Below are 25,717 nucleotides of genomic sequence, written 5' to 3' on the forward strand. Positions count from 1 at the left end.
CTCCAGCCCGGGGTCCTGCCCCCATCCACCCTCCCCTAGAGCTGGGGCATAGGGTCCCTCTCCCCGGGGCAGTTGGGTGCAGCAGGGGTGTCAAACACAGGCTGAAACAAGGTTTCCAACATCTACCTTTACTGGAAAACAGCCCCGGCCTCTCAGACACTGGTATGATAAAGGACATGGATGTCACAGGTCTGTGACCAGTCCTCACCCAGCTGAGGCAGAACAAGGACCTTAAACACTAAATCTACACCCAAACCTGAACACAGCACTGCTGTAAACATACAGTGAAGGCACCTAAACAACAGAGCTCTTCTGCAGCACCAAAGTCTCATCAGTGAGACATTTGGATGGGGGCAGGCCCAGATTCACCTCAGCTGATAATGAAGATCATTTTCCCCCTCTTTACTCATTGCAGGGACGTGCTGCTTTTCCCAGCCAAGAAGGAAGGTTTCGCTTCCAGCTCCCCTCCTAGCAACTGCTTTGTTCTTTATCCCATCAACCTGTCAAGCGCCACAAAGGGGTAACTAGGTCTGCAAAAGGCCATGGCTGCTGTGCCACCAGCCGGTCTCAGCCAGGCACAGAGCCAGGGAGACAACACTGCTCCGAAAGAAACAGGCCTCAGCCGTGGTTTGTTACCTTCTCCCCCAGCCCAGCCTGTCCCCAGAGCACAGGAGGGCTTCACCCAGCATCTGCAGCTGCTCCAAGACCTCTTGCTGCATTTCCACAGCCATGCGGTGTACGTGGTGGGTTGAGCTGTTGTACATCACTGCGTTCTGGAACATGAGCATGAGGTCGCGCTGGAACTGGACGCTGGTGTGAATGTGGCCCTTCGACAAGCTTCTCTTTATGCTGGTTAAATCCATGGGTCTACAAAAGACAAGCCAGAGCCAGGCATTCTTCAAGCTCTGCATGAACTTGCTTATTCTTTTTTCAGCACACAGCTATATTCAATCAATTTTATTGCTCATGACAGAGGGGGAGAGTGAGAAATTCTTGTCTTCTAAGTCAGACAAAAATAAGTTTAGCCAATGCGACACTTGCCATCCAATCAACTTGGTAAGCCACTAGCAATTAATTGTGAAAAAAGTTTGATGTTGAGCTCCAGAGAAGGCAAGCAGAGAGATTCTAGTAATCAGTCTTTGTGAAGTGAGCCCAGGTCTTAGTGGAGAAAAGAAAGGAAGATACTAAAATAGGTATCTATTAAAACCCCCTAAAATCGAATGGTGCCACTAGCAAAAATAGCAGTGCTAGCAAGTGGAACACGATGGAGAATAAATATGACTTCTCTTATTTTGACAGAATGAGAAAATGAATGGCTGCAGAGAGGACAACTGTGACCAGAATAGAACATGACTCAGCTCTGAAAAATGCCCTTAATCTATCTGGGAAATATTCTTATAATCCACTTCTCCACAGAAAGTAAAACATCTGGGCAGAAAGCAATGGGCAAGGAGGGAGTATTGACTGAAGCACCTTTTCCCAACCCCATGAGGGTAAGAGGGAGTTGGGCTGCAGAGGTGAGTCCCCTATCAGGCAGAGGGTAGAGCTGCAATGACTGTGCCTGCAACAGTGCGGTGCTGGCAAAGGACAGGAACAATCCATCTCAGTACCGGGGTCAGTACAGACTTGCAGGTCCTAATCACCTGGAAGGGAGTTTTATTAAAATGAATCAGTGGGAGACACTGCTGACAGCCAAGCTCTGCGGAGCACAAGGAAACACCCCTACTAGTCTCCAAGGTCAAGGCAGGGCAGAGGGACAGGAGGAAACACTACCATGTAGTTGGTATGGGACAGGGACCAGAGGCTGACCTTACTCAGTCTTTCCTGTTCCTGGTGTTGGGTACCAGAGAAAGCAGAGAAAACAGAAATCAACTAGAGAAGTCTTCCACAAACTCACCTCTTCACCACATCCTTGTATCCAGGGGCTTGTTTGTCTGACACTGCCTTCAGGAACAGGCCACTGTATCTACAGGGGCAAGCACAATGAATGACCTTTGAGTATCTCCAGGTGGAGGGCTGAAGACAACATTGCAACACGGACCTATGCTTGCCGCTCCCTGTCTGCCATGAGCCTGTTAGCAACACCCAGAACTTCAGCAGCTGGCACAGCCAGGCATGGGAGGAGGCTGAACCTCTTGCTGAACCTGGTTGTGATAGCAAGCAATAAAGGGGCTCTTCAGTGCACAGCAGCTGCCACATGAAGGAGAGGAAGTAAATATGCAGAGTCTTCTCTCCAGCCTTGCAGCACACAGCTGCTCTTTCTGCAGTGACAGCCAGGGAGAGACAGGCCAGACTGCAATAGCTGTCCTGAAGGGAAGGACAGGGCCTGGTGATATAGGAGCTGGAAATCAGGACAGCACATACAGGAGCCAGGCGAAGCCCAGCCCCTCATCCCCACACACCTGTGACTGGCTATCATCTTCCAGATGGACAGGAGAGTCCTCTTGAAGAGCAAACGTTGCAGGGGGTTATCCCAGCTCAACTGCACCCTGCAGAGGGAATATACTGTCAGATCATCCCTGGGGACAGTTCCTCTGCTAATGCCCAACACATCCACTTGGATAAAGCTCACAGATCCTTTGCTGTAGCTACTCAGAGCATCACAAGGCAAGATGGTAGAAGCATGCTGCGTCTGAATTCAGGACTTACTACCCAAGACACGGGAAGATGCAGGCCAATAGGCAGAAACAATAGCTGAGCTGAACAGCTCTAAAGAGCAGGATCAAGTTGTTGAGTTTTTGTTTGGTTTCTCATCCCAAGAAACCACTTTTTTCCTTTATAAAGGCATCCCAGGTAATCCCACCAGTGGCAGAGCCAACATGTGACATGCATACATCTGCCTAAAGGGAACTAGTAGTCTCTCTCACCCCAAAACACTTGTAGTCCCATACAGACAGCACAAATTACCTCCTTCCCTCCTCTTCTTTTGGGGTATCTCACCTTCTTCAAGGTGACCTGGGTCATATACTTACTCTCATGTAGGCACCAGGAAACGGCTCTGTTATGCTGTCTCTGCAAGAGGGCAGACTGAACTACTTACAGCTGTGTGGAGGCAGGACTCACAGACCCCAAGGGGGAGGCTGCAGAGGTGCTATCTCTATCATCTTGATTCAGGGGCTCACTAATCTTCTCTTGTAGACACACCTCACCTGCAGCTTCTTCCCTAGGTGCCTCTTGAGCCTTGTCCTGAAGAACAGAGAGAGAAAAAATGAGAGACAGCTGAAATGGCAGCCCATCACCTGGAATCCTTTATGTACAACCCAGCCTGCTGCATGCTCCCTTACTACAGCCCATCTCAGATGAGAGTTAGCACTCTCTGCCCCATGCAGGAGCATGATGTTTGACCTAAGCTCTTCACACCTTCATCATGCTGCCAAGGACTTCAGTAACACTTGGGTCTGATCTCTCATAACCATCTCTAACTATTTCAAAGCACTGTGGTGCTGACTGGTCCCCAGCATTGTGTCAATCTTCTTGTCTAGGGAGAGTCATGGATGAAGAGAGGACATTCAGGAGCTGAGGTAAGACTGCTTTGAGACACAGACAAAAAGAACCTCTAGAACATAGCAGGGTTGCTTCCTCACAAACTCCTACACTGAAAATGACGGACAACAGACTCAGCCAGCAAGCAGAATAGTGCTGCTAACATAGTGATTTGCCAGTACAGTGCACAGGGTGAAAGAAGCATGAAGAGAGGATTTTTTGGAGTCCAAGAGTGGAATTACACTGTACAAGGAGACCTGAGAATTCCTCAACAGGAGATCTGAAGCATGGAGCAGGCTCCTCAGAAAGAAAGTAGACATTGTACTATACAGGGCTTTGATCACTGGTCAGACCCCTAGTGAATCGCCAGGTGTAACCCTGTCCTGGCTGAACAAGTAGAAATGACTTTCAGGGGTTCCCACATTTTCATCTCTCGTATCTAAGGTTGCAATGGAACAACTGTGTAGGCATCGAAAAAAATGGCACTGTTCTTCCTCTGTTGTTATATCTGTCTCAGCAACATCTTGCAGGCTGGTAAGAGCCCAGAGCCCCCTGGACAAGGCACTGCACAAACCCATGCTAGACAATGCCTGCCTCCAAGAGATGACAGTCTCCAGGAGCAGATGGTTATTGCTATCACATCCACGTGGGCCTGTAACCAGCCAAGCTGTGTGCTGCATAACACAGCAGTTAGAGCAAACCAAGTATTACCAGTTCTTCTGGTAATAAAAGCTTCTTTCCACTGTCAAGGAGCTCTTCCTACATCTGAGTGTTTGATCTGTAACAACCTTCCTGTTCATAAAGATCCATATTGATACATTAAAAGCATCCTTCCCTGCATACACTTCTTATGCATTCCCCTCACTCTGTCTCCTCCTCCCCACTTGGATCCTGGGACTTCCACATTTCTTCTCTAGAGCTGTTTTCCTGTATGATCTCTGCCCTCATCCAGGACCTAAGGATCTCTTAAGACCACCTCTCCCATACCTCTCTTTCTGGGAAATGCTTCTTCTCATCTTCTTCTGCCAGGATCTGCAGCTGACTTCCTTCCACTTCTGAGACTGCTGACCCCATGGTCTTTTCCTGGCAGCTTATATTTTCCCCATCATTCTGTTTCCCAGAGCCACAAAAGTTCCAGTGACTCTGTGCTGAATCTGTGCTGCTAATGCAGAGAGGTTCCATTAAGTGGGTTACCTGCAACACAGAGGTTTATTGCTTCAAATTGTGAAGGCAAAAGAAGAAATAAGTAGCACAAATGCTATTTTTGCTTTCACTCACAAATGCTTTCCATTTTTAGGGCTCTTTGCACAATCTTCTGATGCAGCCCTGTGTTATTATTACAGTGTCAATTCACTGACATCTCAGTACTCTAGGGTAAGCTGTGTTCTGGCAAAGCAGCTGCCTGGCTGTGGTGCCAGGTTTAAATAGGAGCAAGTGAGCTCAGGGCATTTGCTCCTCTGCCAGGATACTGCCATGCATCAGGATGGTGGAGGTACTGAAAACAGTATTTCAGGAGGGCCTGAGTCATGCAGCCCCCATTCCTGTAATCCAGCAGACCTACCTCTGAGAGGAACTGGAGAAGGCTGTCACACTGAGTCTCCACCTTTTGGCAGTCTTCACTGTCATCCTCCCAGAGAGACTCACTGAACTCCTGCTTGCAGTCTTCCTCTTGGCTGCTCTCCTCTAGCTCCCCTATGGCTGTCTCTTCGGTATTCCTCCAGCTCCCCACTTCTAGATCCAAGCTTGAATCCCAGCTGAGAAGAGACTGGAAGTCACTTGTCTTCTCAGACTCACTGAGAGACTCCGTCTCAGACCCCCAACACACCCAGGCATGGCCCATCTGCAAACAAACATAAAGAGAGATACAGCAATTTCTTTGTATCCTGGTCCAGAACTGCAAACTCCAGTTCACATCCTGACATCCTCAGAGACCCAAAGCATGGGGAAAACACTGCGAGGCAGGCAGCCTGCTCCTGAGCCCATGCTACGCAGCAGGGCTGCAGCTCCACAAAACCAACTCATTTCTGAGCAACTGAATCTCAGGTTTTATAGTGCCCTTGCTGTGCTCCCCTCGCGCCTGGGGGTCAGTGGGTTACTGTGCCTGGGGGATGCTGGGCAGGTTTGGAGCACGCAGCTTTGTCTGATGCTGCTTGTTAAAGGTGCTGAAGGCTGCCGGCAGCAAGCACAAAGTGCTGGGGCTCGTGAGCTCGTGGTAGTTGTTGCGAACAGTTGATGAGTCCAAGGACAATCACTGAAACTCCCTTTGCTGCTTGGTAAGAACTTCTAAAATTGTAAATAACTTATTGTAAACAGTACAGAAACTTCCTTCTGACAGATGTGATTTAATTGGATGGTGGTTTCCTGCGTACCTGACCAGAAGAATTATAACCTTGAACAGTCACACACTGACAGGAGACACTTCTACGCACATGTTGGAAAATAAAAATTAGCACTCTTTTGAAAAGGAGGAAACCATTTGTTTCATCTTTGTTCATTAGTCTATGCCCTAGTCTTTTTGACTGTATGAACCCACTATGAACCCTGCAGAGTCTGGGGAATTGGCTGTGGAATCACAGTAACAACAGTAAATGGCTATTAAGAAAATCTGTTTTGCCACTGAACTCACCTGCCTGGATGCTGTACCTGTGGAGAACCCTAGGCATTCATCAGCTGTGTTTTTATGGTTTTCAGTTAATTACGTGCAACCTAATTTTTCCAGGGTTTTGAGCAAGCATATTGCTCACTGACTTCCTTTCAAATTCTCAGGACTGCTAGCACAGTTGCAAACACAGCCTACAGGGCATAACTGGGAAAAATTAAGAATCCACTGGGTTTGGGATGACAAAACTCGTTTGCTTATATTACGAACTTAATAACCAGAACTAAGAGCAGAAAGGCCATACTTCCGAAACCCCTTTCAAAGGTAACTTCAGCAGAAGCAGATGAAATCTGATGAGGTAACAGGTAATATTACCTGCTCTCAGCTTCCAGTTAAAGGAGTTGGGCAAACTATGATTTCATCTCTGAGCAGTAACCATGCCTAAAGCACTTTACTGCACGATCAGCAGAGCTGGCTGCACAAGCGTAGCCAGCTACCACAGCTCAGCTAAAGAACAGAAAAGCCTTAGGCTAGGGTAATCCAATCACTCGTGATCATCTCTCTGTACTTCAGCTGAGAGGGATAAGCATTTTAAAATCAGCAAGCTGAGGAAACGTGGGCAGAAGCACTGATTAAGAAGGTCTTTGGCCTTACATTCAGTTTTACCAAAGCTTGGAATACTCGAGATGCTAGAGAGTGGAAGAGCAGCATTAGTGCAGGGCGAGCAGGATGAGTGAAATAATTGCAGTCCACTTAGTTTCATACCAATTCCATACAAAATATAAGGGACAGAGAAATACAGAATTCAACTTTTAATGAAGAACTGCCTGACAGACTTTACGTAAGTTGCCAACAAGGAATCGTCATCCGAAGGGAAAGTTTTAGTTCAGTTTGCGGAGATTAGACACTGTGCAACCAAGAAGCTGTTAGAAGTAAAAAGACAGCCTTTAAAGGGAATTTACATGTCAAAAGAAGAAAAATGATAAAAGCCTGAACTCTAGCAAATGAAATGCAAAATTCACAGTAAAGTAAACCTCCCTCAAAAAACCTGAGTAAGTTTGCTAAAGACATAAAAGCAAATAATAACAACAAACCTCATCAAAAAACATCAGTACACCTACCAGATGATCAGTGGGGACGACATACAATCCGTGCCAACATCTCAAGAGAAAATAGGGCCAGTTGGAAAAACCAAATTAATCATCATTATCAGCCGTTGCCACAGAAGAGATCATAAATATCCAAAACAGAGACTTTTTCTTAGGATGGGTGTGGGGGACTGCTTCTAATTAAAATGTGAACAGGGGAGGTTTTAAAACAATTTGATGGCAGGAGTAAACCTTAAAACTAGTTAGCATTCACTCATGCGTCCTAAAGAAGCTTTAGTATGACATGACCAAACCTGTCACTTATTATCCACAGCACAAGACCGGAAAGGGGCAATTGTGCTTTCTCTCTTTAAGAAGGTGGACGTTGAGAGCTGCAGCACAGCAAGTCTGAGCTCTGTACCAGACAGATTACTAGAAAATATAATGAAGAACAGAATTAGTAGTCAGAGCATGAGATGATGAATTGGGAAAGAGGCTACATGGCTCTGTAAAGCAAAATCATATCTTACATTTTTAATTATCTTAAACAAGGTCATTAAAGGCTCTTAAATTGTCACGGGACAAGAGGAAAGGCTCTTTGAAGGAAAAACACCTAGTTAAGAGAAGAAACCAAGGGAGGAATGAACAGCAATTCTTTCCACAATGAAAGCACGTTACTAGTGGGACATGCTGCAACTTCAATTATTCAACCCAGACAAACATGGTCAAGGTGTTACAGAGGAGATGGAGCCAGACTCCTCTCAGTGGTGAACAGTGAAAGGACAGGAGGCAATGATCACAAGCTGCGGCAAAAGAAATTCAGACTGGATATAAAGTAATCATTTAGTCCATGAGAGTGAATAAACAGCAAAACAAGTTACTCCATGAGGCTGTGGAATCTCCATCCTTGGAGATTTTCAAAACTTGACTAGACAAGTCTCTGAGCAACCTGATCTACCTTTGAAGCTAGTGCTGCTTTGTGAAGCAGGTTGGACTAGATGATCTTCAGAGGCCCTTTCCAACCTAAATTGTTCTGTAAAATATCAAAAAGCAAAAGAACCCTGCAACTTGTTCCATGAGCTTAACAACCTCTAATCTCTAGAAATTGAGACCAGAAATTTGTGCCCAATTTCAATAGTGAAAGCCATTAACCAGTAAGCAAATCAAGCAAAGGAGTGGATTCTGCATTTTTACCATCAGATGTAGAATGACTGTTAGTGGAAATATACCTTAGCCAAGCACTGGACTCAACGCAGTGGGCCCGACCGACTGGAATACAAAACCTGTGAAAAGCAAGATGGGGTAACAATCCCATCTTAATTGCAAGACTCTGGCTCCTGTAATTTGTGGGTCAGAAAGCTGAGCCCTGTGCACACTGCACAGAAAAAAGTGTAGACCACACCCAGCTGTTGCAAACATCAGGAAAGATCACAACCATTTTTTTTCCTGGAAGGCCATGGGGGCAGAAACTATGCAAGTTTTGGCTCACAGGTCATATGAGCAGAAAACAAGCTGGTGACTTGAGGATTGCCAGAGGGAATTCAAACTCTGTTAAGCACTCATGTTGCTGAAGAAAAGAACTGTAATCTGCCATATAGAGAAACAGTACAAGAGCTCCAATGTCCAACCAGAGAAGAGTGCTGAAACCAGATAGATACTGGCATGCCTACAGCTGCTGGAATGACAGGAGATTTTCACTTGCTTACCCCTTTCAGTACTCTGGGAAAAGAATGTAAGGTACATCCAATACATCAGTCTCTTAAGTGAGGCTCTGACAAGACTAGTATTTAATTTTTTGTGATTAGATCTCCTGGTGTATTTCATAACAACAGCACCACATCTCTACACACTCAAGCAGGGAATCTTCCCCTCAATCCAAGAACCATGCACCATTTTGATAATTAACAGATGCTCTCTAACGTCAAAGCTCTTGCAGTGCTTGTTTGCAATAGTTATAACTGGAAATGAGTTATATTTGCAGCTATGCAAGATGGGTATGCACAGTGATACAGAAGCAGGGTTCCTCACTGCAGCTCTGTGATACTAAGTACACCGCACACGGTGCAAGGGATTTGTTCTCAGACTTTAATATACATACACATTTACACATCACTAGTAAAAATCTGTACACTTCACATTACAGTACATACGAGCCACCAGTTGCTAGCTAACACCAGAACACTGATGAAGCCCAAGACTACTGCCCTAGAACAGGCAGCAGGGCTAGTCTTCCCCTCCAGGGAAGGTTCTTTGGGTTACACATTCTGACGAGATATTGCTTCCAGAGGGATGAGCCAAGAAGGTGGAACAGGTCCCAGAAAGGAACACACAGCTTTTCTTCCTCCTCTGACAGTTGTAACAGCGTCTTGCTGGCACTCCAGCTCTGGATGCCAGGTGCTGGGTCTTTCCATCTGTCTGCAGCATCATTTCTTCATCTTCATGTCTGCCTCAATGGCACAGCGACGCCCTCTGGTGCCTCCATCCTAGTCACCAGGCAAACAAAAGGACTGGCATTAGCAGAGAGAGTTAGGAAACCCTAAATCCAATATGCTTCCTCCAGTACTCAGGGAGGCAAGGAACTGTGCATCTTGTAACACCTTTCCCTGCCTTCCAAATGGGAGAAAGGGAAGCTGTCCTAAGAAGGCCTGGGGAGGCCTGCCTGTGGACCTACCTACAAAAATCACTGTGGATTCAACACAGGTGCTGGGATTTGCAGCATCTCTGTGCACTGCTGACAGCCAAGACAGAGAAGGGCAGCAAGGCTCTCACCCAGATGGATGCTTTTAGAGCCTACCCAGTGCAGGTTTTCTCACAAGTGACAGATTCTAGCTTGGCTCTTAAGATGTGAAGAGGAAACCGCTGACTAACCTACCTTATCAGCTGCTGATCCCTATGGGAAGTGATCCTCCAGTTGAGTGACCCTGGCACTAGCTCCCTAGCTTCTCCGCACAGCTGCTCTCCATGAGTAGAAGGCGAGCTGAGAGCTTCCTTTGATCCGCTGCCCTCTCCCTCTGGCTGATATGCTGACTCTCCCGGAGTACTCCTCTGTCTTTAGATATATGCGAGAAAAAAAAAAAAAACTCTCCATCTTCCTCCCCTCTCTCCTTCCCACACTCAAAAGACTTGGGGGTTCCCAGAAGGGAATAGCTTTCCAAACACTTCCAGATCACCATAGGCACGGATCAAGACATTTCTGCAGGGTATCTTATTTGTTTTCAGGACCATGAATGATTTTTAGAGTACACAGCTGATTCCTCACTTTCTCCAGACCCTTTGTACTTTCTTGGACGTGAGAAAGGGGCAGCTGTATAAGCAGGAGAGATGTCAGAATTACAGTGCGGCACTTGACCTGTCTTCCCACTTACATGGAAAGAAAGCAGGAGAGAAGTTGTGGAAAATAGCAACGACAGATGACAAAACAAGAACACTTGGAACCAGAAGCAAAGACTCAAGCCCCTCCCACTCACCCACGCTGAGAACAAGGGACTGAGATGTTTCTTCTCTAATGACCATGGTTGTACAGCCACTAAGTTAACACACACTGCTGCAATGCTAAGGATGCTGTGACAGTGCAGTGATCACCCAGGCAAGGAGCAGAGCACACTGCCAGCAGTACCACAGTGCCTGCTGCAGCCTTTCAATACTTACAAAGAGAGAGAGAAGGAAGGCAGGAGAGCCCATTGGGACACTGTCCTGTTAAAAGGCCAAACAGAAGGACTTATCAGATACAGAAATGCACACACCACATAGAAGCAATGCGCCCACATACATCAGCGTAGAGAAACATATGCCCCGCTCCCCTTCCCGCATGGCAGCAGTCTTACGTAGCAGGAACATAAAAATGGACAAAAGAGGGATACTGCGAGAGTAAGAATGCTAGGAAAGGGATTTTCCCTCCTCAGCTATGGCAAGCTCTGCCCTACCAAATAATCTCTTTGCACTGTGCATTCAGTCATACTCCCCACTACAGCTAAGCAGGCAGTCCTTGCTGTCACAATGTTATGTGCACCAGCTAAGAGCACCTGAAAATACCTGAATCAAGTCTGGGCGTGTCTTTACAAAAGAAAAAAAAACCCCTACACTGATTACTAGTTCAGATCAATGCAGAAGTCGAAGGTTCTCTGGTGTGCTTTTAAACAGCAGACCAGACTGCAGTAATTCCCTAGCTCTAAAAATCTCTGACTAGGAAGCAAAGAACACGGGCAGGCTAGTCTTTCAATTCTCTACACATTCACCTTCCTGCTGTATCATGTCTCCTCCAATACTCTGCTCATTTCCCTCCAGTTTTGATCACTTGTTTTTAAAAACAGGGAACAGAACTATTGGGATTACACATATAACTCATGAAACCTGTCTTTGGGATAAAGTACAGCTCCAGAGCTGAAGTCTAACTGAAGGACACATTTAAAGAAAGATTTCACATGAAGAAGCTGGAGCTACTGCGATCTTAAAAACATCCTACGCCTTTGGTATGGCAACTTCATGTAGTAGCTTGGGATTCTCCCAAAGGTATCAACCGCCCTTCCACAGGGTGTGGCATCCTCACCTTTTCTGAAGCATCTTGTTTGCGAGTGGAGTCTCGCCCACGCAGGCTCTTTGCACTGATCCCTGACTCCGACGTTTGCATGATCAGTTGCGTGGCCAGAAATTGCTGCATGAAAACCACACTCTCGGTTAAGATTCTCAGGCAAAACAAGCTCAGTTAGTGTTTGTCAGTTAGTATCACGAACCACAGGGCTGGGAATGATTAGGTCACAGGCAGTTTCAGTTCCTTGTCTGCTCCTCAAAATAAAGTGCTCCTTTCACCTCAGAAACCACAAGTTCTGAAGGACTGTAAAAACCCAATTCAAACCTTGTTAGCCCTGCCAGCTGGGAAATTCCACTTCAGCAATTTTAAATGGCACATAATAGGAGGACAGTCTCAGAACACAGTTTCACATACACTTTAAAGGCAGCATAAACCAGCACAGCCACCAAAAGAAGCAACCCTGTCCCCTGTTGTCCCTCAATCTTGTTGCTTGTTTCTGCTCCTGAGCCACACCGCGGTTCTTGCTGACCTGAGCACGTGTGTACCTCCTGAAGGGCACTAGAGTTGAAATTGGTCTGGGCTGAACCTGACAAACGTTTGGCTGTCTTAGTTTTAACCTACGCTGGTTCCAGTCTAGTTCACCACCACGACCTGAGCTAAGACAAGGACAAGAAAGATGCAGGGGAGGGTGGGACTACTTCATTCAAAGACATTTCAAGTAAAGGTGTGGTCTTACATTCAGAAGTCTTTCCCATACCTATGAACCAAGGCACATGCTCTGCCTTGCACTGGCCTCAGCTCAGTACTTTACCTGGATTTGCTCCAGGACATCTCGCTGCATCTCCACAGCCATGTGGTACACATCATGGTCAGAGCTGTTGTACATAACTGCATTTTGAAACATCAACATAATATCACGCTGGAACTCAGCTGTGGTTCGTATCAGCCCATTCTCGATGTTCTTCTTAATGGTAGATAAATCCATTGGCCTATGAAAGAAACACAGTCAGAACAAAATTTAACTCTTCCTTCTCCCTTTTGCAAACAGATCTGAGTCTGCGACATGCCTTATTAGACCATCTACTCAGTTTAGTAGCACCAGACCCAAATAACTCCTCTTCCATACAGGTTGTATTCCTGAGTTCCAAGGCTTCAGGTCAGGGGACATGAGTTGTACAGCAATCACCATGAATGGTGACAATGCCTTGAGAGAAGCATTTGAGATCCCAGCATCGCTGAAGGAGACATTAGGGAGCTAGAGCTACCCCACTGAACTGTTCAGGAGAGAGTTTTGGAGCTAGCAGGAGATTCTGTTAACTTTTCCAGAAGAGAACATTATTCTTGATAGTAGAATAGCTGACTAAAGAAGATGGGTCTGTGGAGTTTCAAAGGCTAAATCCTATCCTTGGATAGAAAGTTGAAGATGCAGACCACAGTCACATATCACCTTGCTGATAAACAGTGTTTGTATAAGTCAGCGTACTGAACTCTCTAAAGAGAGGGCTACATAAAAACTTGTCTGCTACCGAAGACAGCCTTTTTCTTGGGGAAACCTGTTTCTGACCAAATGGTGCTAGAAAGCAACTTATTTTCAAGTCCTGTAGTCTGAATGGCAGTTGAGAACCAAACCTTTCCTGTCAGAAATTGTTATATAAGTGTTCTTCCTCTCACCTCTGCACAATACTGTGGTAGCCTGGTGCTATATCGTCAGTCACAGGCTGTAGGAAGACATTGGCATACCTGCAGAGAGAAGGAGTCCACTCAGTACCCTGTTCTTGCTAGTAAAGCAGCAATCCTTAAATACTTGTTAGATGCTCTTATGTTTTTCTGTCTGCTACCAGAAGCAATGTGATTCGCCATCTCCCAGTACCAAAAGAGATGAGCCTCAGAGACAGGAGAGTGGAGAATTGCCTGGGACTAGTCATTTTTTTCTTCCAGTTCTCAAAACATCAAATTCACCTGTGATTAGCTGCTGCTCTCCAAACTAGCATGATGGCTTTCTTCCAGATCTTCTGGGCCTGTATTGCTTCCTGGTCCTCACTGCACACAGAGCTGAGAAGAAAAGAATGGGACTTCTTTCAGGAGTCTCCACACTGTCTTGGAGCAGAAAACTTACGGTTCATTTTGCTAATAATAACACTAATACTCTGCCTTTGATGTGCCTACACTAATCCATGCCAAAGACAGAAAGAAAGAGTGGGACCTAGTACTATGGTGCTGTCTGCAGGCTTGTGCTTATGAGTAAGAACCTCGTCTCAGACAGATCAACAAATTCCCTCTTCAAACCCACTTAGTCGGCAAAACAGACACAAGAATCCCATGCTCCCTCCACTAAACAGCGTGGGATTTGCACTGGTGTGGCTGAGAGCTTCAGTAATACTCACAACTGCGAGGAGGCAGGGCTGCTGGGGATGGAGTCAGCTAGCGTGTGAGACTGTAATGGTGCATTATGGACACTGAAGCCATCATCGCTCTCACTCACAGGGGGTTCGTTATCCATCTCTGATAGATATCCCTCACCCTGATCTTCTTCTTTGGGCTCCTCCAAACTGGCAGCCTCACTGGCGCCATCCTCATCATCCTCTTCACCCTGCCCATCCTGAAATACAGACAGTACATAAGCCTGCAGAGCCTGCTACAACAATGACTCATAGCCTCCAAGTTTGGCTAACAAAGGTGATTTTCTTACTATAGCTGCTGTAAAGGTGCTTCCACGAAATTCAAGTCACTCTGTGCTGCCTGCTGCTCCACCACACACAGACACACACAGACACACACACACACAGACACACACAGAAACACATCAACACACAGCTTTACAGGGTCTGAAGCAATCTTCCCTTTAGCTCCAGCTTCAGACAGCCCACTCTCTTGTCAGTGCAGCAAGCTGAACATAAGCTTTGTTTTTCAGCAGATGGGAGCTAGGAAGCAGCAGCAGCAAGATGTCATAACTACTGAACCCAAGATGACTACAACCAATTCAGAATTACCTTCATCTGACTCCTAAACAGGGCTTGGGCTTCTTCCTTCATTGACTCTGAGAAAGAAAGAAAAGCAGCAAGGTTATGATTCTCCAAGGTAATCTTTCCTACTTCAGCTCCTGCACCAATACCTACTATCCTGCAGTAATTACCACTGTTCCTGCACATATATTCTTTTCTCCCTCCTCCCCAAAAACTGAACAAGATCACTAACAGCTATCCAGCTAATAATGTTGCACATAAAAGATTTCCTAGCTGAATTAAGTTACCTGACAGCTCAAATTTGTGCTGAACATCAGCCTGTGAGGAGTCTTCACTCACATTTGGGACTTGTGGAGGGGATGAATCATCATCAGGTGGGGTCTGGAGGGAAGAGAAATGCACAAATCTAGATGTTTGTGTCAGCTTACTTCAGTGAAGGTGTGGGCACATCTCGCTCACCCTAACCTAACTAAAGGCAATGAGGTTCACTGAGCACCTTCCCAACAGCAATTCTGCACATGGGCAGGGGAAGATACATAAAGGCACTGCCTAGAGAGGAGAGCTTGACCTGCAGATCGAACAGATCAGCAGCATGACCCCAAAGGAAACAATCAATCACATTTATTGAAGGGTCACCTTCAAACCCAGCAGTCATCCTTCCTCTAAACTTCTCTCCTACCTGCCACAACTGCTCCTTTCTCCTCACCCCATTTCCAGGCAGCCTCTCTGCTCACATACCTCTGTCTTCACTGTATTGGACACTGGGTCTTCGCCCTTGGCTGACTCTATCTCAGTTTCAGAACTCTCTCCTGCTGTCACAGATGCTCTTTGATCCTCTTCTATCTCTTGACTCCTAAGCTCTGGTGTTTCTGTTGCTCTTGCAGTTGCTGGTATGGGTTCCTCAGGACCCAGCTGATTCTGCTCCTGCTCTGCAGGTTCTGTCTTTATTTCTGATCCCAGCTCTCCAATGCCCATTAGGTCTCGAATTCCCTTCGTTTCTGGCTCCTCACATTCCAGTCTTTCCTGCTTCACAGTCACAGACACTTGGGGTATCTGGGCCTGTTTCTCATGCTCCTGATGAATTGGGTGTTCCCATGGGCCAGGTAGGGCCTGAGGGTCATCAGTATCTTCACAGAAAGAAGACAGAGCAGCTTCAACAACTGCTGCATCCAGGACTTCAGGATGGTCGTCTACCTTTATTCCCAAAACACACACAGTAGTGCAGGCCAAGGTCAACAAAAAGCATTTAAAAATAAATTCAAAACGTTATGCTGTAATGAGCCAATTTTGGAAGAAAAACCCCAGTGTACTGTGTCTACTCAGCTGCCTTTAGCAGCAGGACTCACATCATTCCCCTACATAATATGCGTGAGATCTTGCCTCCCAGGGAGCTTTCAGTTTCAGAAATATATAGCTCCTGAAAAGTATGTCATAAGCAGCACTCATCTGTCTGCCAGATCCATGGCCCAAACCCCACCCAATCTGAGGAAGAGATTTCTTTCTGTACTGTGGAGTACCAAGCTAAACATGGCAGACAGTGGTTTCATAGGGTCATTCCCTATTGACCTGGAAAAAGAGGGTGAGAATGTGCTTAAGATAGTTATTTCTTGCTTGTATAAGCTGACTAACTGGCAAATAGTAATTACTTGAGATTAATCTAACTGGATGTGGAACAAAATGCACTGGCTCTCTACTTTGCCTGGTTACCTTGTCCTCAATGATGGCTATAATGTTTCCAACAGTATCAAAGTCCAGCTCTTCCCCGGTGTAGGACACTGCAATATCCATCTTCTCAGCTAAATCCAGGTCTTCTTTCCCATCCATGCAGTGATCTTTGGAAGACCCTGCAGCGCTGCCAGCTGCAGAACCCAGGCATTCTTTCTTGATGGAATCAATGATCATGGATATTTCACTGCTGTCCATGGACACTGTCACTGTATGGGAATCAGATACTGCCTCCATGGAAACACAGGCTTCTGGCTGGCTCACTGCACAAGGATGAGTGAGAGTGACAATCAGAGACCAATCTGGTGAAGTCATGCCCACATAAGGGAACACTGCAGTGGGTAAGACCAAGCACCAATCACACATATCCCAAATCCACCCACAACAGCATTGCATAGGAAAATAAAAGACAAACATGGATGACATGTTTGCTTTCCCACAGTAGAGACAAAGCGAGAATCCAGACCTTGAATCACAATCCAGCAACATACCATTAGCACCCCCACCCCCGCCCAGCAAATCCTGTTCAAATCCCATCTCCAAGAGCACCATCTGTTTGCTCCAGAACCCAGCCGTAAGCATCCTTTCAGAAACGATGGTGAGTCCACGATGACAAAAGCCCCAGCTGAGACCCTGCTGGGTGCGTAGTCCAGGAACGCACCTGTCGCTACACTTTCTGGAGTTGCAGTTGGTGGCACAACGGATGGTGCTGACAGCGTGGGCATCATGACAATGGTTGCCTGGGACACAGGCTCTACTGGGGGTGGTAGGAGCTTAGCTGGAGGTTCGCTGGCAACAGCGGAGAAGGAAGCAAGAGGTGAGGTGAACTGTGCAGGACCAGCTTCTAAAAGCCGGGAAAGCGTAGGAGCACCTAACAGAGAGTAGAAGGGAAAAGCACATGAGCAAGAAGCAGCCACCACTGAAGTCCACAAAGCCACCACTGGGCTTTTTGCTAGCTAGTGGCTTCCTCTGGGGCAGGATGCTAAGAAGTACCTACACATGGTCCCAAAAGCTATACGGAGAGTCTGCAGCAAAATGCATGGCTCCTTGGTGTGTGCAGTCTGAGACAGAACCATGCAGACTATGGGACACTGTGTTCAATGTAAGGGCTGGAGAGGCTAAGCCACACATGCAGAGAGATGCCCTTCCAAAGGCTCATCCCAATAAAACTACGGGAAATCTCAAAAACAGTGCTGAGAGAGCCACATAGGGTAAGCCAAGACAAACACTTATCACAAGAGCCAGAAGGGAGCAGAGGGGATCTCTTTGCAGGTCTTTCCTGGAGATTTCCTCTTAGCTCAAAGGCTGCCACTCATCTTAATCATAATTTCCAGTCTCAATTTACTTAACCACCTCAACCAAATTAGCAGGAGTTAAAGAACAGACATGGATAAGGAAAGTGAGCTTATCCATTCAGAACTATATATGAATGAATGGCATAAATCATCAGTTCCAGACAGCATGACTAAACCACTGGTTAACACGAGCTAGAAAGGAACTTTACCTTAGGGATGTTTCTCTAGAAAGGTTCAATGCAAAGACTCCTGCACTGTCCCTTCCACCCTCCTGTATGGAATTTATCTTAGAGCTCACAGTCCATTGTGGTCTAATCCTTAACGCACCTCTGAGCTAAAGCAGAGCCACAATATGTGAGCTCTCCAGCTTCACAGGGAGCTGCAGTCTGACAAAATGAGAATCAGACACTAGACCCAATTTTTCCCAACTCTCAACTAAATCTTTCTTTCTACACTGAAATACCTGCTATTAGCCAGTATCAAAACCTGAAGCTAGACTGGATGGAACAGGGTCAAATCAAGTCTAATTGCTTCAGTCATCTTTCAAGGTACTCTTTTTTCTGTAAAAATTAGAGTTGTCTTAAAAAAAGGGTGGGGGGAAGGGATACAGAAACTGCAGCAGAACTCAAAGAATCCCCCACACCCGCCAGGATAAATGTCTTCATCTCTCTCTAACTAGGATTCCTAAAACAGTCTGTGAAATTATGGGATGTGACTGGAAAGTTGCTAAAGCCTCAGGTATGTCTGAAGGGAGAATTGTACAGGAAGAGTCCCTGCAAGTTACCTGAAGCAGCAGGAGATGCAGGGACAGCACCAGGTGCCGACTGCATTTCCCCACTGTGCAGCACTGGAAGGACGCTTCCTACCTCCAGCAGGACTCCTGAGCTGTTCATGTGACCAGAAGCCACTGCCATTTCGTTTTCACCAACCTGCCAAAGGAGGACACAACTGAAGTTCCTGGTGATTCTTTGCCAGATATGCACCTCCACAAATATGTCCATCATTTGGTGTCTCAGCATTTCTTCTGTGCTTTTTGTCCGGCCTAGTCCCTGCCTGAGGCCTCTTATGCAAGTGCACAACACAAGAGTTTGAAACTAGTTGTAGTTCTTCAGCTAAAATACAGTTGTTGTGCAATCCTCCTTTGAAGTCAGGCCAAATACATAATTTGCTCTAACTCTGTTCTTCTGTTCAAGAATCTTATAATTTTTTGCAAATACAACAGATTTAGTCTCTCTACCCTCTCAGATGTCAGGGAATTATTCCTTTTTTGAGTTGAGGGAAACTGAAGCACCAAGATGGAAAGTAACTTCATCAAGGTCACACAATAAACCTATGATAGACCTTGAAGCAGATGCAAAACAGCACTGTCGATACAAAGAAAACCCAATCAAAGTCTTGCACAGCCAGTCTCTTTTCCTCGCTTCCTCATACCTTACATTGCACCCTGCAAACATATAACCCATGGAGCCTTTAGGCAAGCTAACAAAAAGACAAGACCCCAAATCTGACTATTAAAAAAAAAAGCCAGCAGCAATACATCTATTCCATTTCACAAGCACTGACACAGGGAGCCATAACACAGGCAGGCTGATGGCTGCTACTTTCAGATAGGGCTCTGAACAATGAAGGGCAATGGTCGCCCTTCTAATATTTCCAAAGTCACTAACACCAGGAGGGCCAAAATTGCTTGTCATCACAGTGATTTTAATAACTGTCTACAACCTAAACTAGCAGAAGATTGAGTCCACTTCAATACTGGTCATAAACTTCATTAAAGGACTCCCTATTCCTATGTTAAGACCTGTCTTGAATATTAAAATTCAACTTCCCGCCAAGATGTAAACAAGAATTGTCAGCCCAAAGGAGAAAGCACCAAGAACACCTCCATGGAGACTGACCAGGATGATGCCTACTAACATGACCCCGTAAGGAGAATAATTTCCTCCAGCAGTGTCTGCAACTCCAACTCCTTATGACCAAGGGGAGCTAGCCAGTCTTATGTGCTGATTGACCTCTACAGCCTGGCACCCACAGTACCACTGGGAAACGGTCCCACCTCTGTGGCTCATGAGGGTCATTACATCTCTCAAATTTCACTTCTGTTGGGACTCTAATAAAAACTGTATGTTTTTAAAAAGCCTTTGCAGCTCCCCCGTTTCAGTGGGAGAGTCTGGATCAGATTGTTCGTGTGCTTGCATATATGAGCAGAGAGCTCCATACCAGCCTGGGGCTTGTGGGCAGGAGACTGCCCTTCTTCAGCAGCTCTGAGAGCAGAGGGGAAGGAGGCGGAGTTGCTTTTTGTCCTAGCATCTTTTTCTGGGGTGAATCATCAGTGACTGGGGTCATGGGGGCATCCAGGGGAGCAGAGCCTGGAGGGGTGTCAGGGATTCCAATGAAGGAGGCAACTGGGGTGCTGGGCAATGTCCCTGGAGTGACCTGAGAAAGAGAAAAACCACACTGTTCAAAGCCACACTCCACCACACGGACTAGACCCACTTGCTCCTTCCCCCAAGAGCACTGATCCAGCACACCGCAGACACCTACTCCATTCACTCGCTACACCTACTCCAGGCAAATGCTTTCATCCTTTCCCTGCCCTGTACTACCATTTCCCAGGCACAAAGAAGACTGCCTGGCCAACCCGCTGATGCCCCTACACAGCCTCTGATCCAAGCACCTGATTATCACAGACATCGAAGACGACACATATCTCGAACAGCACTGTACACCAGCCACACTACAGAACTACCATAGAGAAAAGTCTGCAAAACAAGGCAAGGGCTTCTCCCCAGGCTCCTGTTCCATGACAGATGCAGAGCCCCATGTCCCAAGCTGGTCTTTCCCTCTTGCCATGGGAAGCATCCTTACCCCAGGGCTGGCCTCATCTACAGCAGGCTGAGACAGATCTCCCAGAGCATAGTCCCCCCCGGGGGAGGTTGAACCTGCAGGAGAGCGAACCATCACACCCGTTAATCGTCGTGGCGGATTCTTAATGGCTTGACGAGCTGGAAAAGAGGAGGAAAAAAGTGAGATTCCATGACTCCATCTTGGACAGTCCCTGAGGGCTACTTCTGTCTTTGTCCTAAAGGACCCTAGGGAAACAACCACTTATATTATGGGAACTTCCTGCACCACACTAGGCTCAGTTCTCAAATACTACTGATAATTCAAATTTCCCCAGTGGTTAGGTATTCTCCACCTCCCACCACTGGCACACTGGTTCACTGAATTACCCTAAGAACTATAAAATGGATTAAATAATCAAAACAAACCTCTCTCTACTTTATCATCACAATGATCAAGAGGAAAACTAAAGAGATGAAAAGCCTGACAATTTAATAAAGAGCTTCTTGCTAATACTTCTTCCTCTTATACACCCTTTTTTACAAAACTTGTTCTCTTCTCAGAAGTCTTTGCATTTTTCCCTGTTACAAATACAGTGTTGGAACAAGAATACAAATTTCATTTGCTATTGTTAGGGTAAAGGAATTCCTCTTGAACAGATCTTAACAAGACCTAAATATTTCCCAAATGCTCTATCTGTGAGGAAGAGTAAGGAAGCACATTCCCAGCTTACCCTGATAAGCAGCGTCTGTAGCCTTCCTCTTCACTTCTGCCTCCTCCTCCTCCATTTTTTTCTTTCTGTATATAGAATCAGAGCCTACTGTCACACAGTGTCCTGTTGCCCTTTAGTTCTTCCTGCACAATCAGCTTACAGATCCCTGCCCCATAATCTCTAGGCAATAATGAACTGCCTTTGCGAGCTCAGGCTCAATTTCTCTGAGGAGGGAAGTGGAGCCAGAGGCCAGTCAGAGAACGACAGACTTGGCAGAAAATTTCACTTCCAGCTGACTATTAAAACAGAGGAAGCAAGTGTGGTGTTGCAAGCCATCACCAAGCTCTTATTGAGAACTCCAAAAGACGCTCTCCATAAACCAGGGCCCCACAATCCAAATTAAGTCCACCCTCAGGAGCCAAAGCATCTTCCCAGCTACCCGGTATCTCTCAACCCTAAGTGCATTGAGCAAGAGAAGTCTGCCAGGCACAAAGTGTCAGGGAACTACAATCTGAGAGGGAAGTGTAATATGGAAATAAGTAAATAACCCACATCATAATCTCATTGCACAGCTCCTCCAGTCTGTTATCCATGTGTCCAGCCTGGATCAGCTCTGCATCCTTCTTGAGTTGCCTGTAATCAGAAAATCTTCTTATTTACTTGATCACTGAACAATAAATCCTAAGGAGTTCTTGCTTCACATATTTTTACCCCGTGCACCTCTCCACCTATGCCATTTCTTCAAGACACGACCCTCAGCTGCACCACAGCTTAATGCCTCTACCAAATACCTGTATTTCTCCTGCGTCTCTTTAATAATTTTCTTCAATTCTTCAACTCGTTCTGCAGTCAGTTTCCGCACAATTACATCTTCCACAGTTTCAACAACCTCTCCCTTTTCACCACGTTTTCTCCTACAGAATAAGAGAAAAATAAAACAGTTCAGGCATGAATCATAGAAAATCCCAGTTCTTCTTTCATAAATGGCTGTTGTCTGTCATTCCTGTCACAAAAATCAACCTCCTCATTCAATTTCCCTCAAATAATATTGGAAGGCACAATGCTCAAGCAATCTCTTCTGGTAAGTTCTAATCCTTAAATGCGCCCAATATTAAAGACTTCAGAAGATCTAAGATGCAAGCCCATTTCAAATTTTCAACCTGCAAATCAATCATTCAACTTCAGAAAAGTTTATTCTTATCTGTGATGAAACATCTACTTTTTCTCAATAACTCTACTAGGCCCTTTGTTTTCGTAACTCTACTGCTAGCTCATTTAGCACTATCATAAATAAATACTTCTTTTAAACATCTTGCCTTCAATTTAATTTGATGTCAAGTCCTAATGCAAAATGCTTGAACTTAGAATGAGAAATATCTGACACCACAAAGCTGCAGTGATAACACTGGTAAGAAAACTACCTGAAACCACTGCAAAATAAAGACAATCATAACTTTTCACCTTCTCACTTTTACTAGTTTTCTGCTCTTTTTTTCCTTATTCGGAATTATAATTTTATGTATAATTTTATGTATATGATCTTCTGGTCAATAAGACTAATGTGTAGGGTTTTATTCCAGGCAAACAAATGTTCCTGTTTGCTGCATTGCCTCCCCAAACGCACACTGCAATTCGTATAAATGTACCTATGGCCAAGAGGCCTCAAATACCTTCCCATGTACTGGCACTGTAATGATAGCAGGAGTATGTGGAAGACACTAACAAGCACATAGTGACCAGTTTTAAAACAATGTATTACTGAAGTACTTCAATCTTTCAAAAGAGAAGACCAGATAAAAGAGATAAGGGAAGGATATCCTAAGGAATACCTTGGGCTTGCTTCCCAGCTGCTCTTCCCATTGAGCCAGTCTTCAACATCTGCCATACCCTAATCACACTGTCTGGCCAAGCCAGATGTCAAAACTGAATTTCCTCATTCTTGTACACTCCTCCGGGGCAACTACTATCAAATGCTTTGTTGTAAGAACTGTCAAGTTCCTTCAGAATTGCTGTGGACAGCCCCTGCTTCAGACTTTGTACTCACTTAGGGGTCTCCGTAGTCTCCAAGAGCTCTGAATACTGGGAGGCACAGTGCTAAGAAGAAACAAAGAAAGTCAGATGACACCCAACAGCCTGTTTCCTCCATAACTACAATTTAATGTTCCTCAACATGAGGAAGCATATTCCCTCCCTGGTCTAGCACTGCCCAGGCTAACCTTCAGAACAAAAACAAAGAAGAGATGTTCCCAAATAACAATCCACAAATCAAAGAAAGCAAGCATGATTAGGAGCTGTAGCTGCAACGCTTCCCTCTATGAACATGCACCAAAAATGTTTCAATGGAGAAGAGAAGGTAGCATTATAACAAGGCTAGTTTCACAGCTTATTGAAACTTAGAAAACAGTAAGCAACACAGAAAAGAAAGAAAGAAAAAAGACTTCTCCTTCCTTGAGTCTCTGAATCTCTGTCTAGCACTTATACCACAAACCTCTCTGGTGCCTGCCCCAACAGCCAGACGCACATACAATATAATACAAATGACACAAATACAATACAATACAAGGCCAACCACAGATTCCAGCGGCAAGGAATTCCACAACTTAATTATGTGCCATATTGGTTTGCTTTGAACCTGCCTCGTTAGCTTTATTTAATGCCCCCAAACTCTTGTATTGGATGAGATAGTGAACAATTAATCCTTATTCAGCCTCAGCATGCCACTTCTGATTTTACAAACATCTCTCATATCTCCTGTTAGTCATCCCTCTTTCATACTGAAGGGTTCTAGCTTACTTAGCCGTCCCTTATGTGGATGCTCTTGATCACCCTTCTTGTCTTTTTATGAACCTTTCCCAACTTTTACTGTAAGCTCAATTTTAACTTCAGAAACAGAAAAAAGCATTTAATCTGATTTAAACATAAAACTGATTTTTTTCCTATATTTTAACCAAAAAACAAACCAAAATAACAGTCTCTTAGGCAGCTGTCTTGGATATCCAAGAGAGAAACTCATTTTTTGCAAGATTCAAAAGCCAGTCCCTTACCTTTTGGGAAAACCAGTCAGGTGGGCGGCCTGGCTCTGCAAAAGGTTTGATAGCTCTGCTGACTGAGACCCTACAGAAGAGAAATGGTGAACCACTGTCAACCTATTTCCCACCGCAACCAACATGCAGTGAAATGGTGCTGACCTGTCTTGATATTCATTACTCCGAATAGTCCCCATAAGCACAGTAAACTTGCCTAGATGGAGTTGTTATGTTTGGGAATTATTCAAGGACAGCTTTAGGACTCAAAAACATTTACCTGCTCTCAAAAACATACCCCCTCCCTTGCTTTGAAAAACAGGTTTCTAGCTTCTGATGACACTTCTACATTTCCACAACAAAAACTTTACTTTGGTGAGGGAAGGAGGCAGCAAAACAGAGCCACGAGTCTAGAAGCGATGATCAGGAACATGTTATTAAATGTATTTCTTGACTGCAGCGCACCTCATTTATAAACACTGAATTTATAAACATTCTTTTTTATAAGCTATTTATAAACTTTACGAATTTAGAAACTATTCTTTCATTGTCCTAATTAACACACTTCTGGTTTTACACAGTAGCTCGAAAACAAGAACAAAGATTTTCAAGGCACATGTCTAACACCTCCATATTTGTTTTCAACAGAAAGTGGTGTACGTGGAAAGCACAATGTTTTAGTACTAGCCACTGCGCAACCAACCGATGTGGTGAAGCCCAATATGCCAACACAACACGGATCTGTGCTCCGCTCTGTGAAGCACAGCAGCTACGGTGTGCGTACAACCCAACGCAGAGCGGCGTGCGGCCGGGCAGCACCAGCAAGTGTCACGTCAGGGTCCGCACCGGCTCTGCTCAGTGCCTTACCAGTTCTGGTCGCCGCTCCGCATGACGGACGAGGCCAGGCAGAGCTTCTCGCGGATGGACCAGGGCTCTGTGGGGCCGGCGCTCAGCAGCTTGTGCTCTGCCGGGAGGAGGGGAAAATCCACTGATCCGCATTGGTGTGCAGCCCGGCGCGGCACCGGGCCTCGCGACCCCCGCCCCCGCCCAGCGCCCCGCCCCCGCCTAGCGCCCCGCCCCATCAGCCATGGCCCCGCCCCTTCCTGGCCCATCGGCCCGCCCCTCCCGGGCCCCACAGCCATAGCCCCGCCCCTCTCGCGGGCCCGTTGGCCCCGCCCCCTCCCTTCAGAACCGCTCGACCCTCCTCGGGCCGTTCCCTGACTCCCCGCCAGCCCCGCCGCCCCAGGCCGCCGCCGTCCTCCTGCCGCCGCCGCCCTCCTGCCGCCGCCCCCCGCCTCTCACGGCAAGCCCCACACTCACTTCCAGTCCCCGCCGCCATCTTCCCCGCCCGACCCGAGGGAGGCAGGGCGGAGCCGCGCGCAAAGCCCGCCGGGAGGCGCGCGCTCCCCCAGCCACCCCCGGGCGCGCGGGTGGGCGCGCGGGCGGGCCCCGCCCCT

At 46.2% G+C, this 25,717-nt stretch overlaps 2 protein-coding genes across 3 annotated transcripts; both read right to left on the reverse strand.

Annotated features, from left to right (window-relative positions):
* Positions 1-107: 107 nt before the first annotated feature.
* Positions 108-9,115, reverse strand: LOC112996923 (bromodomain-containing protein 8-like). Its single transcript, XM_026122655.2, has 7 exons — positions 5,045-9,115; positions 4,471-4,677; positions 3,041-3,186; positions 2,403-2,489; positions 1,898-1,966; positions 637-867; positions 108-500 (listed from the first exon to the last, which is right to left on the reverse strand). The coding sequence occupies exons 1-7, from the start codon at positions 5,321-5,323 to the stop codon at positions 488-490; spliced, it is 1,032 nt and encodes a 343-aa protein (XP_025978440.1). The 5' UTR covers positions 5,324-9,115; the 3' UTR covers positions 108-487.
* Positions 9,116-9,241: 126 nt separating this feature from the next.
* BRD8 (bromodomain containing 8) lies at positions 9,242-25,665 on the reverse strand. Of its 2 annotated transcripts, XR_010391744.1 has the most exons (22): positions 25,581-25,665; positions 25,128-25,224; positions 24,282-24,351; positions 23,282-23,331; positions 22,029-22,151; positions 21,790-21,870; positions 21,259-21,323; positions 20,550-20,686; positions 18,466-18,610; positions 17,048-17,257; positions 16,369-16,649; positions 15,400-15,855; positions 14,949-15,042; positions 14,689-14,735; positions 14,083-14,297; positions 13,658-13,750; positions 13,370-13,438; positions 12,510-12,687; positions 11,717-11,821; positions 10,819-10,863; positions 10,043-10,219; positions 9,242-9,653 (listed from the first exon to the last, which is right to left on the reverse strand). XR_010391744.1 is itself a non-coding variant. In XM_064521004.1 (21 exons), the coding sequence occupies exons 1-21, from the start codon at positions 25,597-25,599 to the stop codon at positions 9,594-9,596; spliced, it is 2,811 nt and encodes a 936-aa protein (XP_064377074.1). In that variant the 5' UTR covers positions 25,600-25,665; the 3' UTR covers positions 9,242-9,593. The 2 variants fall into 2 exon arrangements, 1 of the variants encoding a protein (XP_064377074.1); XM_064521004.1 differs by lacking the exons at positions 10,043-10,219; positions 10,819-10,863 and adding an exon at positions 19,902-20,117.
* Positions 25,666-25,717: the final 52 nt, after the last annotated feature.

Source organism: Dromaius novaehollandiae, chromosome 15 (genome assembly GCF_036370855.1).
Source record: "Dromaius novaehollandiae isolate bDroNov1 chromosome 15, bDroNov1.hap1, whole genome shotgun sequence".
Classification (NCBI taxonomy): Eukaryota; Metazoa; Chordata; class Aves; order Casuariiformes; family Dromaiidae; genus Dromaius; species Dromaius novaehollandiae.

Bases quoted from the DNA above. Each gene is read 5' to 3' on its own strand.
- BRD8 (XM_064521004.1), bottom strand. The intron at 21,871-22,028 runs GTATTTGGTAGA...TTCTGATTACAG, and splicing joins GAGACGCAGGAGAAATACAG to GCAACTCAAGAAGGATGCAG. The intron at 20,118-20,549 runs GTAAGGATGCTT...TCTCTTTCTCAG, and splicing joins TAGATGAGGCCAGCCCTGGG to GTCACTCCAGGGACATTGCC.
- LOC112996923 (XM_026122655.2), bottom strand. From the start codon at position 5,323: ATGGGCCATGCCTGGGTGTGTTGGGGGTCTGAGACGGAGTCTCTCAGT. The intron at 2,490-3,040 runs GTAAGTAGTTCA...TTCCCTCTGCAG, and splicing joins AGTCCTGCCTCCACACAGCT to GGTGCAGTTGAGCTGGGATA. The intron at 1,967-2,402 runs GTGTGTGGGGAT...TTGCCCCTGTAG, and splicing joins AAGATGATAGCCAGTCACAG to ATACAGTGGCCTGTTCCTGA.